This window comes from Coregonus clupeaformis, unplaced genomic scaffold (genome assembly GCF_020615455.1).
Source record: "Coregonus clupeaformis isolate EN_2021a unplaced genomic scaffold, ASM2061545v1 scaf0184, whole genome shotgun sequence".
Classification (NCBI taxonomy): Eukaryota; Metazoa; Chordata; class Actinopteri; order Salmoniformes; family Salmonidae; genus Coregonus; species Coregonus clupeaformis.
The window spans coordinates 480,001-492,170 of record NW_025533639.1 but is presented as its reverse complement, the minus strand read 5'-3'; the positions used below and the strand labels follow the sequence as shown (position 1 = coordinate 492,170).

The 12,170-nt window shown below is 45.9% G+C and overlaps 1 protein-coding gene across 1 annotated transcript in view; it reads right to left on the bottom strand.

Moving 5' to 3' along the window:
* The window catches only part of LOC121584327 (ras-GEF domain-containing family member 1B-A), a gene marked incomplete at its 3' end in the record, with an annotated part of 136,164 nt that overhangs the window by 98,952 nt on the left and 25,042 nt on the right, over nt 1–12,170 (bottom strand). Inside the window, 1 exon segment of the mRNA XM_045214027.1 lies at nt 4,588–4,635. Coding sequence (XP_045069962.1) covers nt 4,588–4,635 — 48 coding nt within the window.

The following is a 12,170-nucleotide window of genomic DNA, read 5'->3' as shown; positions in this document are numbered from 1 at the left end:
CACAAGGATAGAAGAACCAAACGCGTGTGCATGCTTACCTCACTAGAGGTCTTCATTCAAACTCAGTGAGTTCTTGGAAGAATGGGGCAGTGTAGGGGTTGAGAACAACTGGCTTCCTCTGGGTCACCTTGTCAGGGCACTTTGTCCCATTTTCAGGGTTCATCATCTTGGGATGATTCGAAACATACAGCATATATCCAATATACACTGAGCGTACAAAACATTAGGAACACCTTCCTAATATTGAGTTGCACCCCCCCTTTTGCCCTCAGAACAGCCTCAATTCATTGGGGGAATGGACTCTACAAGGTGTCGAAAGCGTTCCACAGGGATGCTGGCCCATGTTGACTCCAATGCTTCCCACAGTTGTGTTAAATTGGCTGGATGTCCTTTGGGTGGTGGACCGTTCTTGATACACAAACGGGAAACTGTTGAGCGTGAAAAACCCAGCAGCGTTGCAGTTCTTGACACAAACTGGTGCGCCTGGCAACTACTACCATACCCCGTTCAAAGGCACTTAAATCTTTTGTCTTGCCCATTCACCGTCTGAATGGCACACATACACAATCCATGTCTCAATTGTATCAAGGCTTAAAAATCCTTCTTTAACCTGTCTCCTCCCCTTCATCTACACTGATTGAAGTGGATTTAACAGGTGACATCAATAAGGGATCACCTGGATTCACCTGGACAGTCTCATGGAAACAGCAGGTGTTCTTAATACCATGGCGACTGTTTCCAGGTGACTCATTTCTTCATCATCCAAACGGAGGGAACACATGACCTCTCTGAAGCCATCCCGTCACTTGACCTCTCTGAAGCCATCTCGTGACATGATCTCTCTGAAGCGATCCCGTGACATGATCTCTCTGAAGCCATCGCGTGACATGATCTCTCTGAAGCCATCCCGTGACATGATCTCTCTGAAGCCACCCCAGGACATGATCTCTCTGAAGCCATCCCATGACATGATCTCTCTGAAGCGATCCTGTGACATGATCTCTCTGAAACCATCCCATGACATGACCTCTCTGAAACCATCCCGTCACATGACCTCTCTGAAGCCATCCCATGACATGATCTCTCTGAAGCCATCCCGTGACATGATCTCTCTGAAGCCATCCCAGGACATGATCTCTCTGAAGCCATCCCGTGACATGACCTCTCTGAAGCCATCCCGTGACATGATCTCTCTGAAGCCATCCCGTGACATGATCTCTCTGAAGCCATCCCAGGACATGATCTCTCTGAAGCCATCCCGTGACATGACCTCTCTGAAGCCATCCCGTGACATGATCTCTCTGAAGCCATCCCGTGACATGATCTCTCTGAAGCCATCCCATGACATGACCTCTCTGAAACCATCCCGTCACATGACCTCTCTGAAGCCATCCCGTCACATGACCTCTGAAGCCATCCCGTGACATGACCTCTCCTCGCTCATCAACTCAGCCATTCTCCCCCTTTTCCCCCCCCATCATAATTTACTTCGTTTATTTAAATCGGTTATAGGTGTGAAATTAGTTTCGGTATAGTTTAGGTTCAGTTTCGAGACAATTATCGGGGTGATTATCAACTGGGCACGGCCCATTCCGCTGTCTAAAGAAGGAGCATAGCAGGTCCTACTGTCAGGAGGAGGGGCAATGGGGAAAACCACTGAAAGAATGACATGCCCTCCTAAAACGGATTATAACTCACGACAGTGTGTTATAGACTTATTTAGTTAAATTCAAGGACTGAGGGGGGCATGACTTATTATTATTCTTTATTAATGAGTGGGCCGTCATAGAAAGTCTCTTTAATATCTAGTGGGCCGTCATAGAAAGTCTCTTTAATATCTAGTGGGCCATCATAGAGAGTCTCTTTAATGGACAGTGGGCCGTCATAGAGAGTCTCTTTAATATCCAGTGGGCCGTCATAGAGAGTCTCTTTAATATCCAGTGGGCCGTCATAGAGAGTCTCTTTAATATCCAGTGGGCCATCATAGAGAGTCTCTTTAATATCCAGTGGGCCGTCATAGAGAGTCTCTTTAATATCTAGTGGGCCGCCATAGAGAGTCTCTTTAATATCTAGTGGGCCGTCATAGAGAGTCTCTTTAATGGACAGTGGGCCTCCATAGAGAGTCTCTTTAATGGACAGTGGGCCGTCATAGAGAGTCTCTTTAATGGACAGTGGGCCTCCATAGAGAGTCTCTTTAATGGACAGTGGGCCGTCATAGAGAGTCTCTTTAATGGACAGTGGGCTGTCATAGAGAGTCTCTTTAATGGACAGCGGGCCTCCATAGAGAGTCTCTTTAATGGACAGTGGGCCTCCATAGAGAGTCTCTTTAATGGACAGTGGGCTGTCATAGAGAGTCTCTTTAATGGACAGTGGGCCGTCATAGAGAGTCTCTTTAATATCTAGTGGGCCTCCATAGAGAGTCTCTTTAATGGACAGTGGGCCGTCATAGAGAGTCTCTTTAATATCCAGTGGGCCGTCATAGAGAGTCTCTTTAATGGACAGTGGGCCGTCATAGAGAGTCTCTTTAATGGACAGTGGGCCTCCATAGAGAGTCTCTTTAATGGACAGTGGGCTGTCATAGAGTGTCTCTTTAATGGACAGTGGGCTGTCATAGAGAGTCTCTTTAATATCTAGTGGGCCTCCATAGAGAGTCTCTTTAATATCTAGTGGGCCTCCATAGAGAGTCTCTTTAATGGACAGTGGGCCGTCATAGAGAGTCTCTTTAATGGACAGTGGGCCGTCATAGAGAGTCTCTTTAATATCTAGTGGGCCTCCATAGAGAGTCTCTTTAATGGACAGTGGGCCGCCATAGAGAGTCTCTTTAATGGACAGTGGGCCTCCATAGAGAGTCTCTTTAATGGACAGTGGGCCTCCATAGAGAGTCTCTTTAATGGACAGTGGGCCGCCATAGAGAGTCTCTTTAATGGACAGTGGGCCGCCATAGAGAGTCTCTTTAATGGACAGTGGGCCGCCATAGAGAGTCTCTTTAATGGACAGTGGGCCGTCATAGAGAGTCTCTTTAATATCTAGTGGGCCTCCATAGAGAGTCTCTTTAATGGACAGTGGGCCTCCATAGAGAGTCTCTTTAATGGACAGTGGGCCGTCATAGAGAGTCTCTTTAATGGACAGTGGGCCGTCATAGAGAGTCTCTTTAATGGACAGTGGGCCGTCATAGAGAGTCTCTTTAATGGACAGTGGGCCTCCATAGAGAGTCTCTTTAATGGACAGTGGGCCTCCATAGAGAGTCTCTTTAATATCTAGTGGGCCGCCATAGAGAGTCTCTTTAATGGACAGTGGGCCTCCATAGAGAGTCTCTTTAATATCTAGTGGGCCGCCATAGAGAGTCTCTTTAATGGACAGTGGGCCGTCATAGAGAGTCTCTTTAATATCTAGTGGGCCTCCATAGAGAGTCTCTTTAATGGACAGCGGGCCTCGATAGAGAGTCTCTTTAATGGACAGTGGGCCTCCATAGAGAGTCTCTTTAATGGACAGTGGGCCTCCATAGAGAGTCTATTTAATATCTAGTGGGCCTCCATACAGAGTCTCTTTAATGGACAGTGGGCCTCCATAGAGAGTCTCTTTAATGGACAGTGGGCTGTCATAGAGAGTCTCTTTAATGGACAGTGGGCCGTCATAGAGAGTCTCTTTAATGGACAGCGGGCCTCCATAGAGAGTCTCTTTAATGGACAGTGGGCCGTCATAGAGAGTCTCTTTAATATCTAGTGGGCCGCCATAGAGAGTCTCTTTAATGGACAGCGGGCCGTCATAGAGAGTCTCTTTAATGGACAGTGGGCCTCCATAGAGAGTCTCTTTAATGGACAGTGGGCCTCCATAGAGAGTCTCTTTAATGGACAGTGGGCCTCCATAGAGAGTCTCTTTAATGGACAGTGGGCCGCCATAGAGAGTCTCTTTAATGGACAGTGGGCTGTCATAGAGAGTCTCTTTAATGGACAGCGGGCCGTCATAGAGAGTCTCTTTAATGGACAGTGGGCCTCCATAGAGAGTCTCTTTAATGGACAGTGGGCCTCCATAGAGAGTCTCTTTAATGGACAGTGGGCCTCCATAGAGAGTCTCTTTAATGGACAGTGGGCTGTCATAGAGAGTCTCTTTAATATCTAGTGGGCCTCCATAGAGAGTCTCTTTAATGGACAGTGGGCCTCCATAGAAAGTCTCTTTAATAGACAGTGGGCTGTCATAGAGAGTCTCTTTAATGGACAGTGGTCCGCCATAGAGAGTCTCTTTAATGGACAGCGGTCCGCCATAGAGAGTCTCTTTAATGGACAGCGGGCCTCCATAGTCTTTAAAGGCGGTACTCCTCTCCGATCTACTCCCTACAGCATTGTCTAACGACTCACAAAGTATTGTATAATGGGGCAGAGGTGCAGGTGTTTAGGCCTGTCACATTCTCCGTTGTGCCCCATTTCAATGTTTTCCGATTCCTCTGGACCGCTGTCTGTGCGTGTGGGTTCTACTCTTGAACATGTGCTGTGTATGAAAGGTGACTGTCCTGCAACAGGGAGACTAGCAGCACAGAAACTGCAGAGTCTACAAAAATATGTTTCTTGTAAAGTCAGAAATGTTACGTACCCGCTGCTTGGATGCATGCCTCAGGCCTAGATGGGGCTGGCTTCGAGACTGTGAGGAAGAGAGGGAAGTGAGAGAGGGAAGTGAGAGAGGGAAGTGAGAGAGAGAGAGAGAGGGAAGTGAGAGAGGGAAGTGAGAGAGAGAGAGAGAGAGAAGTGAGACAGAGAGAGAGATTGTAAATACAACCCATATTAACGTTTATTTTCCCATTTGTACTTTTTGCACATTGTTACAACACTGTATATAGACATAATATGACATTTGAAATGTCTTTTGGAACTTCTGAGTGTAATGTTCACTGTTAATATTTATTGTTTATTTCACTTTTGTTTACTATCTACTTCACTTGCTTTGGCAATGTTAACATACGTTTCCCATGACAATAAAGCCCTTAAATTGAAATTGAATTGATAGAGGAAAGAGAGATAAGGAGAGAGAGAGAGAGAGAGAGAGAGAGAGAGAGAGAGAGAGAGAGAGAGAGAGAGAGAGAGAGAGAGAGAGAGAGAGAGAGAGACAGAGAGACAGACAGACAGACAGACAGACAGAGAGAGACAGAGAGAGACAGAGAGAGAGACAGAGAGACAGAGAGAGAGAGAGAGAGAGAGAGACAGAGAGAGAGAGAGAGAACAGAGAGAGAGAGAGAGAGAGAGAGACAGAGAGAGAGAGAGAGAAATATAAAAAATTAACTCACATATTAGTAGGTGGATCAACATGCTTGAGTCATGTAATCATGTACAGTATGAAGATAATATTAGTTTCACACGTTTATCAGCGCATAATATATAGCCCTGTTTATACCTGACGCTAACATGTATCCTTTGCCCTGATCTTCATTCTTGAACTGATCTTGTCTGTTTACACTTACAAGATCAGAATCAGATCATAATGCTTCTTTTAATCGTTTTACACTTGTCTAAAAAATGTGGGCAACAATGTGTACAAGATCAGGACAGAGGCTGCATGTTAGAACCAGATATAAACAGGGCTTTTGATACACGACTTCAAACCCTCAGCTCCGCAAGCTACTTCAATCTTCTCTGGTGGGTGCTTGATTCACATTAACAAACCGGGTTCAAATACCGGCTGGTTAAATGTAAATGTTAACTATTTACACCAACAACTATCAGCTCTATTCAAGGATCCCCATATTAGACTGATCCTAAACATATTACACACACACACACACACACACACACACACACACACACACAACAAAGCTCTATTCAAGGATCCCCATATTAGACTTTGAGCGTTGTTGGGGGAATTCTAATTCTCAGTCAAACAAGGAATTCTAATGAATGATTAAAGGCTCAGAACACAGAAATCCCCCGAGGCCTGTTTACTAAAAGAGTGAAACGTCTGTAATAAATCTGTAACACATCTTTTAGGAGGAAGACATTTTAAGAGGCCGTGCCATCTGGAGATGGAAGTATCACTAGATAGTGTTTCCGTCCAGTCTAAGCCCGGCCGTCCGTCCGTCTGTCTGCTCTGGCTAGCACCGTTTGAAGGATGTTTAAACCCTGCCTTCAATGCAGTCTGCGTTATAGCACCATAAGACTCAATTAAGATTAAGCCGACATGCACAGGGTTTACCGTGGATGCGATCTCTGCGAACGTCAGGGGAAAATGCCTTTGAAAAGCTGCATTGTCAGCTAACGACCTGTGCTGTAGCGTGGCTCGGATTGAACCTCGGCCAAAGTCGATTGGCCAATAGATGTGTGGTATGTACCTGTACAGGTCTGCAGAGTGGTCTTTTTAAATGTGTCTGCAGTGTGGTCTTTTTAAATGTGTCTGCAGTGTGGTCTTTTTAAATGTGTCTGCAGTGTGGTCTTTTTAAATGTGTCTGCAGTGTGGTCTTTTTAAGGTGTGTTTGGCCAGGGCTGGTTGTGAAACCCTGCACTAGATCAAATGCTGAAATTAGTATGCAGTTTAAGTATGTAGTACGCTAGTATGGGTTTTCGGACATGGCCAGTACTACACACAGTTATACTACACAAAGCTATACTACACAGTTATACTACACAGCTATACTACACAGCTATACTACACAGCTATACTACACAGAATGAACTTGTAGTATTGGTCACCAATAAAAAACGAATTACTCAGATAACAACTGAATGATTCTGAACTCTCCCAAGTTTCAAATTCTTGCTGCAGTTTCGAGCCATAAACTAGCTAGCCGGCGAGGGCTCATTAGGATGAATGACTGAACCGAATCCGTTCCTCCCCTCTCAACTCATCCATTTTTGACACCAAGCGTATCCTTATATATCCGACGTGGGTCGCCTGATATGAAAATGGGGTTGCGGGAGAATTTCCAAAATACTGAAGAAAAAAATATATACAAAATAATATATTAAAATATCTTCTTTATCGCAATCATTGTAATGTGGTTCACCTTAATCTAAATTTAAAATGATTCAAATCTAAACGAGAGCTCCCTTAGATCATGGGAAAAGGCCACTTGACCGTTGGATTTGAATCATTCCCACGGTGAAAGGCTAGACCCGTTACGCTATGAAACCACACACTATTGCAGAAACGTTGATATTACCGGCCGCAATTGATATGGTGAAAACAATGTGTGGGGAGGCAGAGGCACGGAAACTCACATCAATACCTTTGTCAGATAACACTGTTGAACAAAGAATGTATGATTTTGCTAGCAATCAAGAGGACACTGACTGAACGACTCAGAAACTCCCCAGCTTATGCTCTCCAGATGGACGTTAGCTGTGAGGACCGAGATGCCCATGCATTAACTTTTGTTCGCTATTCATGTAGCTATATTGACGAAGAACAGATTCCATGGGATCGAATGGTGGGCTTTTGCACAGATGGGGCTCCATCTATGGCGGGACGGCGGGCAGGCCTCTGCACTCTAGTTATGAATGGGTCTCCCTCTGCCATATGGACTCATTGTATGATACACCCACTGAGCTATAATGGATACACCGAGAGCAACTGGCGGCAAAAGAGCTGAGCGCAGTACTCGGAGATATACAGCAGCAGGTAACTTCGACTGTGAACTACATCAAACCACATCCACTGCGCGCAGGCCTGTTGGCAAAACTAGGTGGAGATCAGAGCATGACAATGTTCTATTTCACTACGAGACTTGGTGGTTATCGAGGAGGAGTGTTGGAAAGATTTTTCACATTGAGAGAGGAACTGTTGTCATTCGCAATGGATGGAAAAATTAAAATTAAAAATAAAATACTCCTTGCCTCTGTAACAGACATATTTGTGAAACTGAACGCAAGCATGCAGGAGAAATACAAAAACATTCTACAGATGAGTGATCGAATCAGTGGATTCAGAGGAAATAATTCTTATTGGAGAGAGTCTTTCAAAAGAGAACCATGCCCCCTACCCTCGGCTGTGGATATTTCTAACAGAAACCGGCATCAGTAAGTGTCCCACACGAGTGATGACTGTACACCTCCAACACTTGGAAGAGCACTTTGGGACCTACTTCCTAATCCGTTTTAATGTGATCCTGGCTCAGTTGACTGCTGGTAAGTGAAATCGAACAGCTGATCGAGCTGACAGGTCACTATGGAGGTGTTTTGGTTCCTGACTCAGAGGGAATACCGTGCCGTCTCCATCTGCCGTCTCCATCTGCCGTCTCCATCTGCCGTCTCCATCTGCCGTGTCCATCTGCCGTGTCCATCTGTCGGCCTCCCGTCCATCTGCCGTCTCCATCTGCCGTGTCCATCTGCCGTGTCCATCTGCCGTTCCTCTGCCTTCCATCTGCCGTCTCCATCTGCCGTGTCCTCTGCCGTGTCCATCTGCCGTCTCCATCTGCCGCATCTGCCGTCTCCATCCCGTGTCCATCTGCCGTCCATGCCGTGTCCATCTGCCGTGTCCATCTGCCGTCTCCATCTGCCGTGTCCATCTGCCGTCTCCATCTCATCTGCCGTCTCCATCTGCCGTGTCCATCTGCCGTGTCCATCTGCCGTCTCCATCTGCCGTGTCCATCTGCCGTGTCCATCTGCCGTCTCCATCTGCCGTGTCCATCTGCCGTGTCCATCTGCCGTCTCCATCTGCCGTCTCCTCGCCGGCGTGTCCATCTGCCGTGTCCATCTGCCGTCTCCATCTGCCGTGTCCTCTGCCGCCTCCCTCCTCTGCCGTGTCCATCTGCCGTGTCCATCTGCCGTCTCCATCTGCCGTCTCCATCTGCCGTCTCCATCTGCCGTGTCCATCTGCCGTCTCCATCTGCCGTCTCCATCTGCCGTGTCCATCTGCCGTCTCCATCTGCCGTCTCCATCTGCCGTGTCCATCTGCCGTCTCCATCTGCCGTGTCCATATCTGTGTGAAGCTGCATTCAGTGCTCTCGTCTGCATTAAAACCCAATAGGTTGGATGTCACATGGATGGCAGAGATGAGGTGCGCACCGTCGACCACGCCCCCTGACTTTGAGAATCTCCGACGCGACATGCATCAAGCCACACCCATCTAATTAGTGGTGATGAGATAATAGACATTATGTCAGACTCATTTGCCATTGACTGTCATAACCCCACATTAAAAGTATGTGATGGTGAGTTTAAGACAATCAGAAATACTGTTAGAATGTATTTCAATTGACTGCCATAGGCCCAAATAAAACAGTTAACATTGGCTGTTAATTATATACTTTTTTTCACATGGTTGGAGTTGCGAGAATTTTCAGATATCAAAATGGGGTCGTGGGCCAAAAACGTTTGGAAACCCCTGGATAGGCTCTCCGGTCTGTGTGTCTCTGTTGAGGAATCGCAGCTCAGCAGCAGTTGGTCATGTGTTGAGGAGTGCCCTCTAGTGGCTGACTGCTACAGGCCATACGGAGGATTAGTACTCTTTATTGATGTAGAAATACTTGGATATAGGGTCATGAGAGAGAGAGAGAGAGAGAGAGAGAGAGAGAGAGAGAGAGAGAGAGAGAGAGAGAGACAGAGACAGAGAGAGAGAGAAGAGAGAGAGCATGAGCTGGCAGTACAGTATATGGGATAGGATAAAGTAATCCTTCTACCCCCCCCCAAAATATAAAAAATTAAATAAAAATATAAAAATATATAAACATTGTAAAGTGGTTATCCCACTGGCTATAAGGTGAATGCACCAATTTGTAAGTCTCTCTGGATAAGAGCGTCTGCTAAATGACGTAAATGTAAATGTAAATGAAAAGCGTACCTGCAGAGAAACCCTCCCTGACGTGCTTGTTAAGTATGAGTGACACCTGGTTCTTCCCAGGCATCGCCCTGATTATTTCCTACACACACACACAGACATTTTGTTCCTGATTATTAATGAGCTATGTGCAGATGAAGTAACGTGCTACAGGCTGCTGTGGACAGAGACAGTATTCTCATAGGGAGAGAGACCCATGGGGCGGCGCATAATTGGCCCTGCGTCGTCCAGGGTAGGGGAGGGAATGGCCGGCGGGGATGTAGCTCAGTTGGTTTGCAACGCCAGGGTTGTGGGTTCAATTCCCACAATTGGGAATAATTGTAAATAAATAGTAAATAAATAATGTATGCACTCACTAAACTGTAAGTCGCTCTGGATAAGAGCGTCTGCTAAATGAGTAAAAATCTAAATGTATAGGGAACAGGCTGCTGTGGACAGAGACAGAAGTCTCACAGGGAACAGGCTGCTGTGGACAGAGACAGAAGTCTCACAGGGAACAGGCTGCTGTGGACAGAGACAGAAGTCTCACAGGGAACAGGCTGCTGTGGACAGAGACAGAAGTCTCACAGGGAACAGGCTGCTGTGGACAGAGACAGAAGTCTCACAGGGAACAGGCTGCTGTGGACAGAGACAGAAGTCTCACAGGGAACAGGCTGCTGTGGACAGAGACAGAAGTCTCACAGGGAACAGGCTGCTGTGGACAGAGACAGAAGTCTCACAGGGAACAAGATTGTTTGTGGACAGATTAGGTTGGGGAAACAAAACAACTCAGAGCTTTCTCTAATTCCATGTTGTTGTTAGGATCAGACTAGTCAATCTGCTAACTCGTTCAGACAGAATTCGCTCACCATCTGACCTCACAGACAGTACGATTGCTATATTCAAGAAGTCACCGCTATTCTCACACTCTGTGCTTGTCAGGGTTTCCGTTAGCCTGTAATTACCGGCTTTTAAAATTAAAAGCCGATAAATACAATTGTTGCGGACCGAACTGTCCGGGAGAACACAAATCCCATCGCAAAACAATGCTTTTTATTCATTGATGGAAATACAATTGACCCGCTTATCGATCTATAGCCCGCAAACTCAACTCTGGACCTCAAAGCCATTTTTTCCATTGTTCCCCTCTAATCAGGAACTGACATAGACCTGGGACACCAGGTGGGTGCAATTAATTATCCGGTAGAACAGAAACCCAGCAGGCTCCGGACCGCATAGGGTAAGAGTTGAATCACCCTGGTCTAAAGGATCATTTGCATCATTTAGTGGAATTAAATTGCAGCGTGTGTATTGTTGTTAGTCGTCATGCATTTGATTTAATACGCGGCCACAGCATACAGAGCCTACTGAGCGGAAGAGGCCATCACCTGTCAGACAGCGAGAGAGCTGATGGTGCGGCCCCCTCAAACAGCTTTAAAAATGCAATTGCGTGTTAAAAACCAGTTTTGACGGTCACGATTAAAAAGAGCTACTATTTTTATTTCTCAACTTGAAGCGCGCCTCCCCATTCAAGCACATTTGCGACGGTAGGCAGGCTGTCAGCGAGTCACCCACCACTTGTGAGTTGGAGCCATTATGCGTTTTGAAAACATAGAGCCTACTTAATTGTTTGAAACCTGAACGTTTTACTTCATATTACTAGGCATCATGTCTTACCTTGCTTCGAAGTAGCCTGGCCAAAATCCCACCATAGAAACGTGGAGGCAATTATTCTCTCCTGTTCTATTGGTTTTCATATCAACTCTCTTTCGTTGTCCAGAAGCCAGAGGCCCAATCCTCATCATATTAACAACCCATCCTAGTCGTTGCATCTTTAGATTCCCTCTCTTTCTAACTTTCTAACATACAACTGCTCGCATCAGGTGCTCTGTTTAGAATGGTGCTTTCCTGCGAATTGCATTTTGCCATATGTTTAGGATTTTTTTGTTTTGAAAATGACTTTATTAGCTGCTTCATTACAGGAGTTGCATGTTCCGTTAAGATTAATTGCCATTTTCTAAATGTGATTTGTCATTCTGGGTACCGTGAGTGGACGCCCTAATGAGTTACGCACCCAATGCATATGGGTTCGGTAAAGTGTATTGAGTACAAAATAACATTACTTCTCCTGAATGCTTCTCATTTAACACAAGGCTGTCTCTATGGCAATGGACCACTAGCAACGGTTGCCAGGGTACTAGACGAGATGTGAGCTACAAATCACAGTTAGAGGTAGAGCAATGTTAATCTTCAGGAAATGTAGCCACACAGACGCAAATTACTCAATGTTTTGTCATCACCATCATAGTCACCATAATCGTCTTCATCATAATAAATAATCGTCACAGTCATCATCACAGTCATCATCACAGTCATCATCACAGTCATCGTCACAGTCATCGTCACAGTCATCGTCACTGTCATCATCACAGTCA